This window comes from Polyodon spathula, chromosome 39 (genome assembly GCF_017654505.1).
Source record: "Polyodon spathula isolate WHYD16114869_AA chromosome 39, ASM1765450v1, whole genome shotgun sequence".
Classification (NCBI taxonomy): Eukaryota; Metazoa; Chordata; class Actinopteri; order Acipenseriformes; family Polyodontidae; genus Polyodon; species Polyodon spathula.
In genome coordinates this window covers 3,159,010-3,181,238 of record NC_054572.1, presented here as the reverse complement: position 1 = coordinate 3,181,238, position 22,229 = coordinate 3,159,010, and the positions used below count along the sequence as shown (strand labels likewise).

The 22,229-nt window shown below is 44.0% G+C and overlaps 1 protein-coding gene across 5 annotated transcripts; it reads right to left on the bottom strand.

Moving 5' to 3' along the window:
* Window positions 1–338: 338 nt before the first annotated feature.
* On the bottom strand, window positions 339–21,984 carry LOC121304713 (bromodomain and PHD finger-containing protein 3-like). 5 transcript variants are annotated; one of them, XM_041236049.1, is made up of 13 exons: window positions 20,708–21,984; window positions 11,776–13,225; window positions 9,342–9,498; window positions 8,932–9,063; window positions 8,175–8,303; window positions 7,197–7,509; window positions 5,920–6,654; window positions 4,981–5,415; window positions 2,497–2,590; window positions 2,091–2,188; window positions 1,603–1,700; window positions 1,297–1,451; window positions 339–865 (listed from the first exon to the last, which is right to left on the bottom strand). In XM_041236049.1, exons 2-13 carry the CDS (start codon window positions 13,206–13,208, stop codon window positions 682–684), a joined length of 3,963 nt encoding a protein of 1,320 aa, XP_041091983.1. In that variant the 5' UTR covers window positions 13,209–13,225; window positions 20,708–21,984; the 3' UTR covers window positions 339–681. The 5 variants fall into 5 exon arrangements, with proteins under 5 accessions (XP_041091983.1, XP_041091984.1, XP_041091987.1 ...); XM_041236050.1 differs by having other exon boundaries at window positions 20,716–21,984; XM_041236053.1 differs by having other exon boundaries at window positions 11,776–13,222; window positions 20,716–21,984.
* Between the last annotated feature and the right edge of the window lie 245 nt (window positions 21,985–22,229).

Sequence of the window (22,229 nt, the reverse complement as noted above, 5' to 3'; positions counted from 1 at the left end):
TGGACTACCAGCAACATTTAGGTCCCATATCAACATCTCAAAAACATTACAAATGAAATCATAAAATGTAATAAAAATGTTTTTAAAACCTTATTATAACGTTACACGAGGTCACACAAGTCCACTGCTTATTCGTTGTCTTTTTTATTATATATATATATATATATATATATATATATATATATATATATATATATATATATATATATATAAGTTAACAGTTTTTTTGCTGTAGTATCATAAAGTTTTAACACAAACGAGAAGTTTATTCTTTAATGAAAAAATTACAAAATCTTTTTTCCCTAAGGACATCCGTGGTCTCTTCGTATTAGATGAATGGTGCAGCCAACAATAATTTATAACATTATTTTACAAGTATTTACATAACTGTCTAGCCCGTAGTGCCCTCCGAAAATTCATTGCAAAAGCAAGGAGTACCATGAAACTGTGCTTTTCATGTACAAGAAGTGGTTCGTAAAAGATTAAAAGTAAAAAGCAATTATATTACAAGAAATGGCAGTGATGCTTTTTTCCTCTTAACTTTCCTTCTTTAGAAAGACGTGAAAAAAAAGAATAGAACTAAAATAAAATTAAAAAAAAGCTCTTGTGGCGTTTTTTGCGGAACAGTACTTCAATAGTTTTGGTTGTCCTTTAATACAAACACAGCCTTGTTTTGTGTTTCTAGAGGTAATTGGAGGTGATGAAGGCGTGATCCCCCCGCACACGGCTCAGGTGCATCATGGCGCGGTCGTACGCCACCTGGACGGACTTGCGGATGCTGGTCTTCCGCCCCTCCATCATGCGCAGCTTATCCATCGTGTCCTCCACTCCCAGGGGCATGACTTTGTCACGGGGAAGCCACTGCCTGGGGTCAAAAGAAACCAACATTACAAAGTGACCGAGACCCGGGGGCTGTAGAGATTTTAAATGTTTAAAAAACGCTTCTCCTAAAAAAAATTCTCAGAGGATCTTGCATTGATTTTCAAATGACGTTTAATCTCTGAAACTTAGACAGTCTTATTCTAAATGTTAGCGGATTGCTGCACAGCAGTTTGCTTGTGTTACTTCTTGTTTGTGAGAAGCGTCTTTTCCTTTCAATAGCCAGTAAAAACTGAGGAAGGAATATTATATAGCATGGAAGGATGTAGTCAATTAAAAAAAAACACCAAGGAATTACGGTTGTGTACAAACTGAACAGGAACACGAGACGGAGTTTTAAAAAAGGAGTCGCAAATGGCACTGCAGAAACTGCAGCGGCGGCGCTCCCTCCCTCTCTCTCCGTCTCTCTCCACTCACCAGGTCCTCTTGTTGTCAAAGAAAAGGACGAGGAAGAGCCTGTCCTCCGCTTCGGTCTGCATCTGCTTCCCCAGCTTCAGCACATCTAAAGGAGGGACCGGGATCGGGACCCCATTGTGCAGCAAACCTTCCCGCGGCATCTCGGGGTCGATAATCTGACAACAATTCAACAAACACACAAAGTTCAGGGAGCTGCGGCAGTGACCATAATGCAAAAATAGGGCAGTCGTATAAAATCTCAAGAAAAGGTAGTACATAAGTATGTAGATACAGCACGTTAACCCCCACCCCCAGGAATGAACTCACCAGCGCCGGATACGAAGGGTACCCCCTGCACTTTGCCCACACAAGGTCCAAAGTCTCCAGTTCTGCATTGCTTTCAAATGGCATCAAGATATTTCTGCCTATCAAAAAAACAGAAACAATGTGATAAATGTATTCGGTGTGTTAAACAAACACACACACTATTGTTAGGGGGCATGTTTCTAGATCATATCTGGGTTTAATCATGATGTTTAAACTCTAGAAAATATAAAATGAGACTAATTAATTCCCTGCAACTGGGTTTCTAAGAGGATGCTATTTGCTCATGCATGCAGTTCACTGGGAGCTGGTAAGAAAGAACTGCATCACTACTGTGTGTATGCTATGCAGGTGTCTAGATGTGGACTCAGTGGGGCTGAGCGCCCGGGCTCCAGAGGACCCAGCGCAGCACTCGGCGGGGCTGAGCGCCCGGGCTCCAGAGGACCCAGCGCAGCACTCGGCAGCGATGACAGGTAAAAGTTCGCTCCTACCTGTGGAGGTGTAATCAGAGTCCCCATTGACGCTCTCTAGAAAGGGAACCCTGGAAAGTGCTGGCTTTCCACGACTGCGTTTAGGAGGAGATGTGCTCCTGCAAGACAAAACATATTTAGCTTTTAAATTTGCTATTCAATAGCAGAACAGTGCTGGAAATGGTAATCTAACCCCGCAACCAGCTTTGTATTGACAACTAACTAAAAGTAAAATGGGATTAGCCATATTTATTTCGAAAGCTGTCGCTTTACCTTTCGACTTGGGTTGTCTCACTCAGAAATGCAATACTACGACAAACAATAATGATAACAATAATAATAAACATGAATACACTACAGTTTAAGCTGTGAAACAGCCCTTTCAGATGGTCCTTTGTGGAAGTCTGAATGATACAAGGTTTCTTACCCGTCTTTCTCAAACGGCACAGCAGCCGTGAATGATGAACTGCACTCCGAGTCTGAGCCACTTTGCGTGTGCTTTCCAAAGCCATTCGTTAACCCTGTGCAAAGCACACAACACATCATCACTACTGCAACCGACACTACACATCATCATTACTGCAACCGGCACTACACACACACACAACACACTGGATACCCTATGTTGCATTTTGATCTTTCTTGTAACCTTATTTAATTCCCTAAGAAATGGGCAGTGCAGTGCTGCACAAAGCTCTTCTGTAGCAGCTCTTGGGTGACACCCAGAGGTGACAGCAGAAGCTTGCACAGGAGAACTGTCTTTCCAATCTCTTGATTGTATAAACCTGTCTTTGTCTATGGTGGTTTAGGTACTCTGGTAAAGCGAGGGGTAGGATTACCAAAACGGGCCAGTCGCAGCGCAAACATAATGCAATCTGCGTTTCTGTTGCAACAATTAGAAAAGTATACATTTCGTTGTATGCACCAAGAGAGAACATGCTAATGAAAGAGAGCCGCAACCTACTCATTTAAATGCGTTGCTTCATCCAAGCGAGATCTCTGGCATAGCGAGAGCCGTGCCACTTTTGTTTGAATCAATAACGAAAGGCAGTTTAATCCCATCAGATTCTATAGTGGGGGCTCCACCTTCACCCCAAAATAAATGGGTTTCTATCAAAAAGCTTTGCATAGTCCTGCAGTAGCCCCTCGCTAAACTGGATATGTCTGACATTAGGAGGTGTCGGGTTTAAAAAAAATACAATAAAATCTCACACACATATATAGTGCTCAATGTACTTTTAATGTACAAATCATTTGTAATGTATATTGCACTGAAATAACACTAATGTGCTTTGGGTAGGCTACAGATGTTATTGAAAAATGTATACATCTGTACAGTACGCCTATACAGTATACAGTACAGTAGTACAATCAAATGAATACCTAGCGCACTTTTTTTAGCCTGTGGGCTACCGGTAAACCAGAATAAAATTATGCTGCTGCATTGTACGCATTGGTGTGCACTGCAAATAAAAGATTATTTAAAACTGAAAACAATGATTTTAGCGTTATTTATTATTATTATTATTATTATTATTATTATTATTATTATTATTATTATTATATTAATTAACTTGGTCTTGCCTAGTCAATTAACACAAAACAGATCATGACTCTGCACTGACAAGTTATGATGCTAAGAGGAGGACAGTCAATTCTCGTCAATATGCATTTCAAGGGACCGGCAACAAATTTTGCATTGTACCACTAATTCATATTATCATGCGTAGTCTATAAGCCAAATGCATAGTCAGTTTTTATTTAAGTTAGTCAGGGGTGCAGTGCTAAACTGGGCACAATTACAAACCACCTGCACATTAACAGTATAGGTGTGTTTCCTATTCCTACACAGATGCTCAGAAGGAGCTGGAGGGGTTAGCGGCACAAATCAAGAATGGATTTTAAGATTTTGCTGTTAACTTACAAGGCCCTGAATGGATTAGCACCTAGTTATGTGCAGGAGTTACTGATCCCGAATCTTCCAAACCGCACTCCGAGATCACAGGATGCGGGGCTGCTGGTTATTCCCAGGATCAACAAAAGAATCATAGAAATGAGTTTTCAAGGCTTGTAAGCACACCCTGCTTTTAGGGAGAATAGGTATTTGGGTGTTTGCCTTCAATACACTGAACACAACTGGCAATGCAAGTCAAAAAGCTGACTGGGAAATGCCAGCAACAATTGTGACTGTTTAAAACATGCTTTCAGTTCTTAACAAACTGATGCAATTGTAAGTGTCGCAATTGCCTGTAGCTTTAGTCCATCTCATTACAATATAGGACCCTCGTCTGCACTATCGCCGCCCCTTCTTACGAATTCATGAAGGAAAACCCACGATTACATTCTCACTTGAACCGCAAAGAAAAACTGCTGCCGCAAAGCATTCCCTAAAAAGGAAACAGCATTGCGCATGTTTAGTACATTTCATCCTAGACAGGCGCAACACTTTACTACGTCTACTCCTGGGCTTCTTAGTCTTAAAACTCTTGGGTGGCAGCCACTAGATTTTGTTTTTAAGTTATCTAGTCCTGGCTTTAACATTTTAATACATTTTATCCATTGCAGTTTTAATCCAGCCAACTCCGCCATGCCAAGTTACACAAACGCGGCCCTCAGACCTAACCCATCAGCCCAGTGGCCCTCGAAGCTGAACATGTTGGAAAATTCGCGCCTGGAAGACCAGTGTTGTGCCCACGACAGAAGCCAACAATCCTGAATACTGACATAGCAGCAGAGGAACTAGAAGTGATTCCAGTTCAATACCCTGTGTTCTCCAACTCTTGCGCCATTTAATAAATCTGTCATTTTTCATTTGCCCTTTGTGACCTTGCGAGAAATAAGCAAAATGTGTAAAAAAAAAAAAAAAAAAAAAAGTGACGGCCACTGCATTAGCCCGTGGGACTCCCCTCACCTGCCTCTGCCGCCCTGCGTGAGGGTTTCTCCCCATCACTCTTGCGGGCTGGGGGTCCATGCTCGTCCCCGTTGTGTAGCGGGCTCTCGTAGCCCTTCTGCAGCCTCACCCCGTTTTTGGCTTTCTTGAAGAGGACGGAGGTGCGCCTGCCTACGCCAGGAATGGGGCTGCCGCTCAGCCCGTTGACACCGCTGTCGCTGAGCAGCCGCTGGGCTGTGGCTCCACCGTCGTGCTCCCTCTCCCTCTGGAGCCGCTTGCTGTTCAGGACCTCGCTGTCCGATTTCAAGCGCTTATGCAGTCGGCTCTGAGCCCTGCCCTCAACCCCCCCTCCCATGGGCTTGAGGGTGGGCGGCTCTTCATGGGCGTCACAATCTGTGAGGGAAGGTGGGGGTCCCGTGAGCTCCAGGGTAGGTGGCGGGGTGGATTTTGTGTCACCTGTAATAAAGGGAAAAAAAAGTTAGGACACAAGAACCAGTCCAAGACGATTCTAACCACGTCTCTCGCTCTCACTGCACAAGATGACAGCAACACAATACTTCGAATGTAGGATGCCTACTATTACTACTTAATAATAATAACAATAATAATAATAAGTGTGCCCTATATACAGCCCAGCCCTATCATGTGACAATCACAGGACCATGACATAACCCAGGTGAAATCGATCCCCACTCCACTCACATTAAATCAGTGATTCGTGCATTACGTCAGTGATATGTAAACATTATTCAGTGGCTTATGAGCTACATGGCGAAGACATTACCATCTCCAAATGCCCAAGTAGATTTACAAAGGAAAGGGACTCTTCTAGTTTTGGCAAAAGAACAATCATGTGCCACAGCAGCAATATAATAGAATTATATTCCAGGAACAGTGCTAACAATCAGGGATCTGTAAAACCCTCTGAAACAGTTAAAGGCTCTATTGGGTAAAACATACCTGCTCTGTCAGGGCTGCTTCCTTGCTCCTCGCCCTCGGGTTTCTCCCGGTCGGTCTCCTCCCCCCGCGGCTGTTGGCTGTGCTCCCAGTCAGTCTCCTCCCCCCGTGGGTGTTGGCTGTGCTCCCGATTGGTCTTCTCCCCCCGCAGGTGTTGGCTGTGCGTCCAGTCGGTCTCCTCCCCCAGCAGCTGTTGGCTGTGCTCCCGGTCAGTCTCCTCCCCCCGCGGGTGTTGGCTGTGCTCCCGGTCAGTCTCCTCCCCCCGCGGGTGTTGGCTGTGCTCCCGGTCAGTCTCCTCCCCCCGCGGGTGTTGGCTGTGCTCCCAGTCAGTCTCCTCCCCCCGCGGGTGTTGGCTGTGCTCCCAGTCAGTCTCCTCCCCCCGCGGCTGTTGGCTGTGCTCCCGGTCAGTCTCCTCCCCCCGCGGGTGTTGGCTGTGCTCCCAGTCAGTCTCCTCCCCCCGCGGGTGTTGGCTGTGCTCCCGGTCGGTCTCCTCCCCCCGCGGGTGTCGGCTGTGCTCCCGGTCGGTCTCCTCCCCCCGCGGGTGTCGGCCACGCTCCCCGTTGTGCAGCTGTCTCTTACCCCGGATGCTGTTGATCTCACGGCGGAGCAGGCGAATCCTGCGCGTGCGGGCGCCGCTTGAGCGCATGGAGCTCACCATGTCCAGCTTGTCCAGCAGCTCCTTCAGCTGATCCTCCAGGGACAGGTGCACACGGTTCTCCGGGACCAGGATGCTGTCCACTGCGTTCAGAGGAGAGCGGAGGGGCAGAGGCAAACGGAAAAGGAAACGTTACCAATTTGAAGCTAAATATTTTTTGATCAAAGTTACTATTATTCATCGTCGCAACACAACAGAACATTAGAAATGCTAGCAGGAAGAAGATCTTGTTTGGTCTAGCCAGGGTCCTTCCAATAGTTTTGACCCAAGTCATTTTGCAGCTAAATGTCACCGTCTTTACTTATCCCATACATTTATTTATTAAAAGTACCGTTTAAAAAAAAAAGAAAAAGACATCCTGGCTTCTACATACTTTTGTTGAGCTCTCGTTGTACCACCAGCTTTGCTCGCTCGCTCTCTCTCTGCTAAGTTTGTAAAAGTAAACGTGTTTAAAAATTATCTAGACACAAGTTGTTTTTGGTTTGTTTTCCCCTCTCACAGCCGTAAAATGTATTATTATTATTATTATTATTATTATTATTATTATTATTATTATTATTATTATTAATTAAAAATAATAATCATAGGAAAACACATGGTTATTGAATCTTTAGGCTCCACTGACCGTCTTCCCAGGAGAAGCGGTAGAAGTCCTCTGTTCTGGGAGACTCTCTGAGGTGCATGCCCGTTTCCCGGTCGAAGCCGATGTTCTCTGCCTGCCGGTGGGTGTGTCTCAGGATAGCTCCACCCAGCTCTTGCAGGCGCACCGCGGCCCGGTGGAATATCGTGTCTTTGCCGTTGTATTTCAAGCAGTTGCTGACGATGAGGTTGAAGTCCACTTCAAATTCGCCCAAGGTCCTGTACCCATGAGACTCCAGCTTCGTCCGCATGGTGGCAAAATCCATCGGGTGGGAGATGAACTCCAGGTAATCTGGGACCTGCAGTGAGGAGAGGGGGAGATAATGTGACTATGTACAGGATAAAGGGAGCGTCTTTATACTGTGAACTGGCTTAATGTACAAGTTATATGAGCTTGCAGACATGAAAGCAGCTGTAGCTGCGCTGTACTGGAAGTTCTAATAAGTGTTTTTCACAGGCCCTTCAAGAACATTCTGTTATGGGTACATTCCTTTTAGAGGAAGATTCTCTCCACACGACATCACACAACCAACACACATTCAGACACCTGCTCTCAAATGGAATGGGAAATTAGCCCAATTAACACCAATTATCCTCTAAGTGTAGTCATTTTGATTTCTAAATCATTCATCAGGATAAAAACTGAAGGAATAAATTTATTAAACGTGAAGACAAACTGGATGAATCAGTTCACGAGACCCACCATCCAATGCGTAGACAGCAGACTAGCATGAACCCTGCCCAATGTTATCTTAGGTAAGGTCGTCTCTATCACTAACTACACTAACACCAAGACTAGTGTTAAATCGGGGGCTGTGAAAGCCTTTTCCTTTCACATCCAAGCATAAGGAAAGAGATATGCATGTGACCGTTCAGTTTGTCCCAAGAAGATATACTGCATGAGTCAGATCATTAGCCAAATACATAAAAACAGTGCCGCAGTTTCCGTCAGGCCAGCAGGTACCTCTTTCAGGTCAACTGGTTCTGCAAAGATCTGTGCCGAGTCCTTCTCCTGCAGCTGGTCCAGGGTTGTGCGCAGGAGTACGATGAAGGGAGTGAGCTGCAGTTCCATTGCAGCTTGACTGACTTTAACCTGCAAACACAACAACAATTACAGGAAACACATTTTAAACTCTGGAGCACTCCGAGTTCAGTCATCGTTTTAGCAGCAGAGAAATCCCCCACAGAAATACGTTATTGATCTGTACGAGGTGGCTCATATTAAATACAGCTGTCAGAGGTTGGAACATTTCATTCAGAAGCCGTCCTTGTTTGAGCGCAAACCCAATGGCAAGTGTGATTATTTAAACATCGGCATCCTTTCTGCTGGATACAGTCTCACCTCAGAAACAAATAAAGGTGCAACTAGTGTACAAGTTATATCAAACTCACAAGCACAGGGCTGGATCCAACCCACAAACACAAGGCTGGATCCAACCCACAAGCACAGGGCTGGATCCAACCCACACAAGCACAGGGCTAGATCCAACCCATAACTACTTGTGTAAACCTTAAGAAAGGTTATTTGCAATTGTGTGTGTTTGGAACCAGTGACCCCACACACCTGAACCGAGCATCAACCACAATGCAAAAGAGCCATGCTCGCCTGCATTCACGGCGTTAGAGCTTTCATGCTCATCTCAGCTTCCCGACAGCGGACAGACTTTAATTTGAGCTGAAATGCAGGAGCTGTATCTGCGCCGCACCACTCCTTCCCTCACCTGCTCTCTCTTCAGCTTCTCCCTCTTGCGGATCAGCTCCACCAGCAGCCTCGCCCGCTCCAGGTCGTGCCGCAGCTTCTGCCAGTACATGAGCTCCTCCTTCACCGCGCTCGTCTTCTCGTCCGGTTCCGCCTGCGAAGGCAACAGAACAGCCGTGTCAGCAGCGGCAGGCAGACACCTGACTAAGTTCTTTAAGGAAAAAAAAATAGAAAAAAAAGTTATATTACAAGACTGGCCACGTGTAAAACGTCTTTACTGAAACACAGTAAACACACTGCCATGTCCAACTGCAGCTGCGTCCTTTGCGGAGATTTCTACCCCCTTTAGTTGTGCAACTGTCTGTCGATCCAAAGGGTTGCTGGTGGCTGCCAGGACAGGAGACCCGTCCCTCCTCCCCCCTCCACCCTTACCTGTTCTGTGTTTCTCTGGGACTGCAAGTGCGAGTGCAGCCTGCGAATCAGGGGAACGCCATTCCTGGACTGCCTCTTCAGCAGCCAGTAATTGTGCAGCCTCTGCATGAACTGGTTCCTCCTCTGAACAGAAACGCCAGTGCAGATTTTATTCAACCTGTGCAAAAAATTGAAATCGTTACAGGTGTTTAATTAGCCATTGTGTAAAGGTTGAGCAGCAAGCTTGAGTTATATTATTATGAAACCAGGACTGGATAATGTTTCATATTGTCCAGTCTGTTGTTGTTCCCTCTTTAAAAGCCTGTTTGACTCTTCAATGTGCATGCTGCACTAAAACATTATTTCTGGGTTTTATTTGATCTCAATCAAGGAGGGGTTGGTAAGCTTCTTCACCCCGCGAGTGCCACCTCTGCCTCTAAAGGTAGCGGAAAATATAAAGACTTCCTTTTCTTCAGTTAAAAACTAATGAGATTTATCTTCAACTGTCCCACAGAGTAATCTGCTAGCAGCTCCTGTGTTTAAATCTGCGATTGTTTGATGTTTTTAGCCGTTTATCACGATCGCACAACAAAAAACAGCAATATTTTGGACAGCAGTTTCTACAAACCATGGATAACCCTCAGTGCTAAACCACAAAGAATAATAAAAAGAGTAAGGCTGACAAAATAACCCTGCAGTAAACCCATCTTAAGCAAGTCTGGCATCAGTGACCGAGCAAACCTGTCAGTTTACAACACTTCAGATATGCACAGAGCATTCAAAACGTAGGCATTTTTAACATAAGAGATCTGGGGCCATATTACAAAAGCATCTTAAGTGACACTCTCATCTTCAGAGATAGAATGTCCTAACTGAAGTTTAGGAGAGTTGATAGTACTGAAAATGCTCTCCTAACTTATTTTCCTATCTTAATTTAAGATTGGAAATAGCATAAGACAGAATGTTCCTAACTTGGTCATTTGCCGAGTTTCTTTCCTGACATTTAGGACTCGGTGTAACCCTTCCTATCTGTCAGTTAGAAAAAGAAAATTCTTAATTTGCAAGATGTGAACAAACCATGCATGAAAATTATGCAGATGTATTATTGCTGTTATGCTTTAGATTTTAAGTTTTGTACTGCACACATTTCTGGACACTCAGGTCTTACTATATACAGCATATTCTACAGCGAACCATAATGATCCATTAGTATATTTTGGGATGTCCACCTTTAAGAGTAAGCTGTGTGTAACACCTAGCCCCACCTCCCATGAGAGAAGGTGGTTCGTATGTACGGGACAGCATGGAGCTGGTGTTAGACACGCTCACACGTCACTGATTATGATCACTATAATAACTGATATTTCAAACTTTACTGAGGAGTAGCATGTGAAGTATTCTGTGTTGATTCTGCCGTGTTACTGTATCACACAGCGAGACTCTCCACTGAACTATAACAAGCGGCTCATATATGTAATGTAACTCGAAGAATACAAGTTTGGACTCTGATGTACAAAATTAAATTACACACTGGAGGCACGAACATCACAGTACTGTTCTTATTTTTAGCTTTACTTTAGCTGTGAGATGCTGCGGTAGGCTGCTGTTCCTAATTAAAATGGTGTTTATGACTGAAACAGAATAATTTTTAAACAGCGGTACTTAATTTATTGTTGTTAACTAGATTTTATTGTACATTTTTCCCTACGATCAAAACCTTATTCTCTTCCCCGAGTAGAATTTAGAGCCCAGCGTTTCTTTGCCACAACTCAATTGAGTTTAGACGCCATCATTTAAAAACATGTCAGTTCTGGTGACAGTTCCCTGAAGCTCGAGCTGGAACCTGCTCTCAGACTCGATCAGTCGTTTATGGATAAGACTGGCATTAGACAGGATTTCCTTACAATGTTAGGATAGAGGGAGACACTTTGGAAATTGGAGACACTGCTCACTTAGGAAATGCTTTTGTAATACCAAGTTAGGAAAAATCCTATCTTAGCCATGAAAGATAAGATAGGAAAGCAAGTTAGGAAAAATCCTATCCTAGCCATGAAAGATAAGATAGGAAAGCAAGTTAGGAAATTGTTCTGCAACACGGCCCCTGAACTACAAATCTTTCCTTAGAAACAGCAGTATTGTGCTTACATACACATTTAAAAGACATTGCCGTGTCATTACCTGTCATTTCAATAGCGGAGTCACATTTAGGGTAGCAAGCTAGGGGCTGATCCTTACACAGTAAAACACAGGCATGTTCAATGTACCGTCAAAACAGCCGAACTGTGAATTAACTAATTGTGGTAACAATTATGCTGCTTACTGTAAATTGCGAACCAATATCTTCCCATACACACTAAGACCTTTACTCTGGCTCTGTCGAGTATGAAGGACACCAAGCGGTTAAAGACACCCAAACCAAAGAAAATAGTAAGTCTGCAGCCTGAACCTCACCCACCTGTGCGAAGGGATTTGTGGCACCATCACCACAGGCATGGCGGAGCGCCTGGCTGCCACCTCCATCGACTTCTTTATTTTGCACTTCAGCTTGGACGCCTTCTTGAGGGTGCGCTTGTGGTGCGCACGGGCCCTTGCCTCGTCCTCATCCTCCTCCTCTTCCTCTTCTTCCCCCTCGCTGTTGGACGCGGCCCCTTTCTTCCTGGCGGTGCCCGGCGGGGAGTGGGCCTTGCAGAAAGCTGTCTTCTTGACAGAGAAAGTGGTCCCATGGACGCTGGTCTCCCGCACAGGGTCGATCTTCATAAAGAGGCCAGCCCGCTGGGCGCAGGTCACGTGGAAGGCGGTGTAGCAGTTGGCCTTGTGGCACTGGATGGAGGCGCCCACCCCCTTCTGCTTGCAGATGCAGCAGGTCAGCTTCCAGCGGGCAGGGGGAATGTTCTCCACCCCTTCCACAGGCTCCAGGAACACTGTGTTGGCAAAGCAGACCTCAGGGATCCAGATGGCGCATACTACATGCGCCCAGCGACCGTCGCTCGTCTGTTTAAAGGCCCCTCCTTTGTTGGGGCAAAGGACGCAGTCCACAGGCCGGGCGGGCGACTGCAGGCAGCAGCGGCACAGCCACTGGCCCTCGGGGATGTAGGGCACGCCGTAGCATTCCTGGTGGACAGCCAGGTTGCAGATGTCACAGAAGAGGATGACGTTGCTGTTGTGGCACTCATCATCCAGGCAGACGCAGCAGAAGGCGTCCTCGTCAATGACCGTCTGAGAGGGGCCCTGGCTCCGGCTCTCCAAGAAGGACTCCTTCTCGAGCCGGTCCAGGAGCACCTCGAAAGTGTCCGGGGAGACGGAGGCATGCCCGTCAGACCTGCGCTTATCGTTAATCATCTCCAACCAGGCGAAGTCCTCCTCATCCATGTCGTACTCTGCCTCAGCGTCAAGCTCATCCACCGACTTCTCCATGTAGCGGTAATAGGCGGCCGGTAGGGGCGGGGCGTCCGTCGGAGTGAAGGACTCCAGGATCTTGAAGGTGGGCTTGGGCAGGGCGTGGTGGTGGTGGTGGTGGTGGTGGTGATGAGACCCCCCCCCTCCTCCGCCCCCCGCACCCAAAGAGGAATTCTTGGCGGGCTCTTTCTTCTTGCCCTTGGCGGTCGGCGGCTTCTTGCCAGCCTTGGCAGGGCTGAGCGGTTGCTCACTGTTCTCCTTGTTGCTGTTGCACTCGCTGATGTCCTGCGCCATCATTTCGTCCTCCGTGATGACCTTGAGCGGGTCCAGGATGCTGATGCGGTGCAGCCGCCCATCAATGTCCACCTCCACCATCTTCTGCGCCTGGGCGTAGGTGAGCGTCTCCCGGGTGGGCGAGCACTTCAGGCGGTAGGGGGACGGGGATCGCGGGCCCTCGGCAGCCTGTCTCAACTTCCTCCGAGGCTTCCTCATCTCCCAGCAGCCAGCTGCTGCGAGAGAACATTCAGAGAGGAAAGACTGTTAGAAACAGCAGAACCATGCTCAGCTGTACTGAGAATGAATAATAAATCACATGTTTAAATAAATAAATGTTGTTTAAGATTTTCAGCACTACTTTACATTTTACTCAAATGTCTCATCGTGGGAAAAATGAAAATTAATCTTGGGATACGCAAAAAAATGCAACGACCATCATCACCAGCATGTGGTTTGCGTCTCAGTCGGGAGTTTGATCAAGTGACAACGCAATTCAAAGTCAAAAGATTCTTGGCAGTTCCAGTAAAGCGTGTGTATTGCTGCTTACATTATTGCTGTGAAAGAGGTGACATCGGGGCAAGCACAGAAAGAGAAGGCCTTCCTTTTTTTTTGGTCTGAAATCTACTTTTATTTTCACATAAAATCCTAGAGAAAACACACACAAGTTTCCAGCAATCTCAAGCCTTTCAGAGGGTTAGCATTCCTATACAATTACAGCCCTGTCTCTGAGATAACAGCACATGAAAGGGTTCCAAAAATATCAATGCGCTGCACAAGGCCAACCACCCAGCAAGCAACAGTGTATTAGAAGCCTTCCATTAATTCAGAAGAGCAGATAATTAGAAGGTTGGGCAATAAATGAGGACCTAGTGAAGACCCAATTCCCTGAAGCATGCAGATCAATTTCAGAATAGCAGCAAATCGGAAAGAAAATCAGGGGGGGTTACCATCCTGAGCTGCCACCCAAATGCCAAGAAGGAAGCAGATTGCAGAGCCTCCAGTGGGCTTAAGTGTTTCAATACAGTTTCAATTGACAGCGTACTATTCTGCTCTGGTGTCTGGATTTCTCTTGCCCATGAGAGGTGGAGGGAGGGAGGAGGGGGCTGTGCTGGATTCAACTGGATCAGCCCGAAACAACAAAATCTTGTGGCCAGGAAACAGGCATAACAACTTAATCAAGTGACAGCAGCAGCAGTTGTACAAATACAGGCTTGTGGGGGGTGGGGGGCATAGAGATGGGACTGGAGTTGAAAAACTACCTACTGCAACAGGAATAGAAGGGGGTCCCACACACCCCCTCACCCACCAAAGCTACTCATAACAAAACACTATACCGCCACACTTTTACATGCCCACACCAAACTCACACTCGACCTTGCGTGACTCAGACATTTGGGCTCTGTGACTCGGAGATAGTCCTTCCTTGCTTGCTTTCTATTACACAGATAACAGTACAGTTACTAGGAAACCTGTGAACAATAAAAACCCACCCAGAAAAACAGTGTCCAATCACTGGCTAAAACCTGTTGTCTTTGCAGCCAATCGCAGTAAGAATAAGAAATTGGAAGCGAGTTAATAGCAGGATAAACCCCCCCCCACCACCACCACCACACCACACCACACCACAAATCTATTCTGAACCTACACAAAAGGGAAATACCAGGGGTGGCTGGTTAACAGCGTTCGCTTGCTCGACGTCAATGACTTCGGCTCTTAGTCTCGCACGGCATGTTACTCTGTGTAAAGACAGGCAACACTTGAGCTGTTTAAACATTAAAATAAAATTCGCAAGTGTAATTATCTTTGTCTAACTTCCTCTAAATTTAAAGTAACGCTATTTGTCTTATTTGTTTGAAATCTTTATTTTTCGCCGTCTGTCCCTTTTCCCTCCCGAGGCTGCTGCAATATCTTGCTGGGTTCGGCAATGTTTCTTTTTGTTAATTTACCGACCGCTACTATCTTTTTAGGGTCACTGGTTATTAAATACACCATACAGTGTATTTGTATTATTTTAATATTAAATATAATATTTTAATCTTTTTTTTTATATTGTTGATAGCCGCGTCAGGCTGGGCAGTGCTTCACCACTGCGGTTGGCACCCTGGACCCCCTCACCTGCATCTCAGGTGTCAACACACAAACATTTTGGTTATCGAGGAATACACAAGCATAATGTTTTTGTGTAAAAGAGAAACAATAAAACACACATTAACTGAAATCAAATGAACTGAAGCACTGTTTCTGTTTTGCAAAACAAATTAAAACAATACCACATCTACTATTTAAGAACACAGTGTGTGTGTAATTATATATATATACACACACACACACACACACACACACACACACACACACACACACACACACACACATATATACAGTGCAGAAAGTATTGACCCCCCTTGGCATTTTTCCTATTTTGTCGCCTTACAACCTGAAATTAAAATGGGTTTTTATTTGGATTTCATATAATGGACATACACAAAATAGTCCAAATTGGTGAAGTGAAATGAAAAAAATAACTTGTTTAAAAAAATTCTAAAAAATAAATAACGGAAAAGTGGTGCGTGCATATGTATTCACCCCCTTTGCTATTAAGCCTCTAAATAAGATCTGGTGCAACCAATTACCTTCAGAAGTCACATAATTAGTTAAATAAAGTCCACCTGTGTGTAATCTAAGTGTCACATGATCTCAGTATATATACACCTGTTCTGAAAGGCCCCAGAGTCTGCAACACCACTAAGCAAGGGGCACCATCAAGCAAGAGGCACCATGAAGACCAAGGAGCTCTCCAAACAGGTCAGAGACAAAGTTGTGGAGAAGTACAAATCAGGGTTGGGTTATAAAAAAATATCCGAAACTTTGAACATCCCACGGAGCACCATTAAAGCCATTATTAAAAAATGGAAAGAATATGGCACCACAACAAACCTGGCAAGAGAGGGCCGCCCACCAAAACTCACAGACCAGGCAAGGAGGGCATTAATCAGAGAGGCAACAAAGAGACCAAAGATAACCCTGAAGGAGCTGCAAAGCTCCACAGCGGAGATTGGAGTATCTGTCCATAGGACCACTTTAAGCCGTACACTCCACAGAGCTGGGCTTTACGGAAGAGTGGCCAGAAAAAAAGCCATTGCTTAAAGAAAAAAATAAGCAAACACATTTGGTGTTTGCCAAAAGGCATGTGGGAGACTCCCCCCAAACATATGGAAGAAGGTACTCTGGTCAGATGAGACTAAAATTGAGCTTTTTGGCCATCAAGGAAAACGCTATGTCTGGCACAAACCCAACACCTCTCATCACCCTGAGAACACCATCCCCACAGTGAAGCATGGTGGTGGCAGCATCATTCTGTGGGGATGTTTTTCATCGACAGGGACTGGGAAACTGGTCAGAATTGAAGGAATGATGGATGGCGCTAAATACGGGGAAATTCTTGAGGGAAACCTGTTTCAGTCTTCCAGAGATTTGAGACTGGCACGGAGGTTCACCTTCCAGCAGGACAATGACCCTAAGCATACTGCTAAAGCAACACTCGAGTGGTTTAAGGGGAAACATTTAAATGTTTTGGAATGGCCTAGTCAAAGCCCAGACCTCAATCCAATTGAGAATCTGTGGTATGACTTAAAGATTGCTGTACACCAGCGGAACCCATCCAACTTGAAGGAGCTGGAGCAGTTTTGCCTTGAAGAATGGACAAAAATCCCAGTGGCTAGATGTGCCAAGCTTATAGATACATACCCCAAGATACTTGCAGCTGTAATTGCTGCAAAAGGTGGCTCTACAAAGTACTGACTTTTGGGGGGTGAATACTTATGCACGCTCAAGTTTTCTGTTTTTTTGTCTTGTTTCTTGTTTGTTTCACAATAAAAAATATTTTGCATCTTTAAAGTGGCAGGCATGTTGTGTAAATCAAATGATACAAACCCAAAAAATCAATTTTAATTCCAGGTTGTAAGGCAACAAAATAGGAAAAATGCCAAGGGGGGTCAATACTTTCGCAAGCCACTGTAGACACACACACACACAGTTCTGGCAATGTCTAAGTGAGAGTGGCAGATTTTACCCGAACTGAAGTCAAAGTAGACGCTCTAGTCAGAGGTGAAAGTTACTTTAATTTCTTACCTGTGCAGTGGTACTCGGGACACTATGCTTGCTCACATATGCCTAAACAACTTCCCTTAAGAAAGCAGGCAAGCCCCATTCAAATCTGGTCGTTATGCTGTTTTCAGTCTTTTACATTTTATTTTATTTTATTGAATGTATAATATCTTCCAGTCTTACGTCGTTTTTAATGTAATTTATCATATTTTTCCACCGTTAAGAAAATTGTATACAAATATTTATCACATGCAATACAGGGTTGGGGTTTATTTATATAAAAAAACACGCCTTACTTGATTTAAATCAGTTTTTTTTATCAATTTTTTTCTCTTTTTTTTTTTTAGATTATGGAATTTTTTTTTTGTACCTTAGTTGTAGCTCTACAGTACCTCCAAACTAAATTTAAGGATGTTGGTAATGGTGTTTTGTGAATAGTTACATACTAAACTAAATTACTCAATCTGAAATGAATACACGAATAAAGCAAATTATTCATCACTATGACATCCTCTAAATGTAAACTACAATACGTGAACTACAAGAATCTAGCAATGGAGAACGCCAGAGAAAAATACCAGTCAGCCCTCACTCATCCCAGCCATTCTTTTCCTTTACTTTCTTTGATTTCCTCTTTCTGTGTCAGTCCAAACATACACACAGTTGTTACTCAGGACTACTTTGCTTTTTATAGTGTGTTCAATTGTTAAAGTTCCTGATTGCACCACTAAATAAACCTGGTTTCACCAGGTCTTTGTGTTAACACAGTGCTCAATTGTCTATTTGGAACCCTGCTGAGCGGTCATCAGAATCGCTCCTGTTAATATGTTAATGATGGGGAAGGCACTCTATAACAGGGCAAGACACGTCTTCAGAAAACCATTTCAGTGCAGTATTTTTTACATCTTTGCTCCATTTATGCGCCACAGAATCAGGGGCAAACACTGTTTCACCATGCACTTGCATCTGTGCTGTGATCGGAATACAGCCCTACAAGTTTTAGTTTATAGACAGTATGAGTTTAAGATGTTTGTGTTAATAAAGGTTTTTAAAACATATTTTTCATGTCTTTTCCTTGAGAAACTAAAATAGGTAATAAATGAAAATTTAAATCAATGTTTTTTTTTTTTTTTTTTTAAATCATGATTTGGCTCTTGTACATTGTTTTTTACTTGTGCAACTTTGCAGTGGACTTCGTGAATTGTTTTGTCTTTTTTACAAATGAATTGTCTGTTGCCAGTTTGAGTTTGCAAAAAAATAATGTATAATTAATGACAAATGTACCTCTTTAAAAAACAGGAAAACACCCATCAGATCACAAATGATTGCATCTGTACCAAAATGTGACAGCGTCCAACTTGCAATCTGACATCATACCACTTTCTGACATTACACAAGTCAAGTTTTGATACGCATATCACATTCGACGATGTACCACTTTCTACCACTACACTGGCTCTATAGTCCAGATCATGGCTTCTATCAAAGTGAAAAACAACGTCCATAAACTTGAACTTAAAGCTTATCTATAAACGTCAGGTACATTCAAACAGTATCCCAATTCCAAAAGAAAAGAAGATAGTGACAAATGCATGTGAATAGAATAATCCAGCTAGAAAAAATAAATCAAGTAATTTTTTGTATTTTTATTATTTGTGCCTTTTTCCTGGGGGATCTTGGACAACGTTCGTTAGATAAGCTGTTCCCCCACTACTACCACTAGCTGAATGAAAATGGACTTGAGTTTGTTTCAAGGACTCTGACTCGGCTACAAGTCTGGCTCATGCAGGTACCACCTCAAATCAAACCCTTTATTTATCCACAGGAGTCCACTGAGAAAGAGTTCTCATTTAGAATGACCCCCTTTCACAATACTATAGGTGCAAATATTAACGTTCAGTTTTACGGTGAAATTGTCTATACAACGGCGCCTTCTATGCACTAGCAACAAACATGCCTTATTGACTGCCTTGATTACATTCCCCCAGCGGGGCAGAGCTAGCTTACTGTGAGACAACTGCAAAAACACTGAGACAACTGCTTACTGTTGGTACATGCTGCAGTACAACACTGTGTGCAAAAGTACTGGAAACACACACAATTTATTTATATATATATATATATATATATATATATATATATATATATATATATATATATATATAATATTTTTTTTTTTTTTTTTTTTTTTTTTTTTTTTTTACTACCTTTTAAAAATTGTACAAACAGCAGCAAAGGGGAAAAAACACTTAAACACATTTTTATCCAATCTGCATGTTTTTATTTTTTTTTTTATTATTTTTTTTTTGTTTGTTTGTTTGTTTTTTTTTGTTTTTTATTACCGGCAGAAATACTTATCCTACTACAACACCAGTCAAAAGCAACTAGAGAGGGCTGGGCATAAAATTAGCCTATTATGACAACACAAACACTACATATTAATTTACCGGGCATGTTACAAAAAAAAAAAAAAAAAAACAATAATCACTGACGGCAACCCAAAATATTTTTTTTTTTTTTAAAAAAAGCGTCAAACTAAAAATGCTCTTTGCATAAATCAGACCACGTGATACTGGCCTGCGTGAAGTTCTGTAACAGCACAGCTGCTGCCACGTGATTTGGAGGAGAGGGGGAAAAAAAGCCGGGTAATGAAAACAGAGGCAAGACTTCAAACAATCTGACTTTTTGTCATTAAAATGCCAGCCATTGTAACAACATCACACACTCGAGAGAAACAGTCGCAGGTCAGGTAAACAAACCTGCAAAACTAACCTGCAGAGAACTGACACTGGCAGTGACGCTGTGTTTATATTAACCGCCAGGCAGCAGCACAGACTACAACATGATATTTATCTTGGCACCGTTTGCAAGCGACAGCTTTGAAAAGCTTCAAAAGGGAAAAGAAAAGTGGGGCAGTACTAGGTCAGGGGGTCGGGCTTAAAATCTTTACTTTCCCAACTCAGATGAAATGTTTTTATGTATCTTATGGGGGCGGGTCCACATGTAAAATTGTCAAGCGCCTGCTGCAGTGATAAAAGAGACCCATTAATACCGCAAAAAAAGACACCTCATGCCGCCACACACCGTTATTACCGGGACTTGTCTCTAATTTTTACGTTAAAAACATTCTTATTCCTTTTAATAATTTGGAGGAAATTCTTCAATATCGAGCCGCCAGACTCACCCCAACCCCAAACCACACACCTGAGAGTTCAAGAACCCAATCAGCAACCACCAATTCTGAACTACCACCCTACTGACCAATCCGCGCAAGGAAGGGGCGGGCTTAAGCAACAGCGCTTGGTTGAATCGAATTGTTTCCAGAAGGCGAGAAGATGGCGGCCATCTTCTCTCCAAAAACCTTGCCGAATAAAACCTTTATTTAAAAATAAATAAAATAAAAGCACAAGTAAAGCAGCGAACTCCACGACGACAGACTTGCGCAACAGGTTCGTCTCTTCCCACTGAAAAGCGGTCGGTTTCTTGTAACCTTTATTTTCCTTTTGCTGAGCAATGACAAGCCACACTCTTATTACGAATTTAAACACCACACACGACCAGCAGACTACAACGACAACAGGACGCAACAGAAAAGAAATCGTTCAACTTACGCGTTTACCTTGATCTCAAAACGCAAACTCAATGCGGCAAGACAGGGCATAAAAACAGGACCAGTCGTCGCTCTGCTGTGGCCGGAAAAACGGCTGTTTTGGAGGCAAAAACGTCTATTTTCCGGCTTCAGACCTCCATAATGGTCTCGACTAAACGTTTTCCTAGAGAAACATAAGAGCCGGAAAGTCTGTAACGTTAAGGTTTTTTAAGAGAAACCCGAGAAGATTGCGACCCTGTGCTGGTAATGGAGTTTTTTTTTTTTTTCAGCAATGGCTAGGGAAAGAAGCCTTTGCTTTCAATCAAGATAGTTAGAACACGCCCCTTAAGAAAAAAAACACACAAGATGACCGGGCTTGCTGGCAAACATGGAAACCCCGTGCAGTACACTCAGTGCAGCCGAGATCACAACACAAAGCTAACGAGAGAGACCCGTCCGTTTATGCATTACACACAGACTAGCCGCAGCCGAGATCACACAACACAAAGCTAACGAGAGAAACCCGTCCGTTTATGCATTACACACAGACTAGCCGCAGCCGAGATCACAACACAAAGCTAACGAGAGAGACCCGTCCGTTTATGCATTACACACAGACTAGCCGCAGCCGAGATCACAACACAAAGCTAACGAGAGAGACCCGTCCGTTTATGCATTACACACAGACTAGCCGCAGCCGAGATCACAACACAAAGCTAACGAGAGAGACCCGTCCGTTTATGCATTACACACAGACTAGCCGCAGCCGAGATCACAGCACAAAGCTAACGAGAGAGACCCGTCCGTTTATGCATTACACACAGACTAGCCGCAGCCGAGATCACAACACAAAGCTAACGAGAGAGACCCGTCCGTTTATGCATTACACACAGACTAGCCGCAGCCGAGATCACACAACACAAAGCTAACGAGAGAAACCCGTCCGTTTATGCATTACACACAGACTAGCCGCAGCCGAGATCACAACACAAAGCTAACGAGAGAGACCCGTCCGTTTATGCATTACACACAGACTAGCCGCAGCCGAGATCACAACACAAAGCTAACGAGAGAGACCCGTCCGTTTATGCATTACACACAGACTAGCCGCAGCCGAGATCACAACACAAAGCTAACGAGAGAGACCCGTCCGTTTATGCATTACACACAGACTAGCCGCAGCCGAGATCACAACACAAAGCTAACGAGAGAGACCCGTCCGTTTATGCATTACACACAGACTAGCCGCAGCCGAGATCACACAACACAAAGCTAACGAGAGAGAGACCCGTGTGTGTGCATCACAGTGCTGTGTGGACAAACTATTTCTCTTAGGTTCCGAGTAAGCGCCTGCAATACACAGTTTTACTGTAGTAGGCCTACTGCAGGTGCTGGCAGTAACAGCCATAAATTTAAAGAGGGGTTTGCATGGGTTATGAACCAGGTGTGCTGCCGACAGAATCTTACTAACTACACTTAAACAATAGCAGTGCACACACACACACACACACTATTCATACATAGCTTTCTGGGCACTGCGGAAA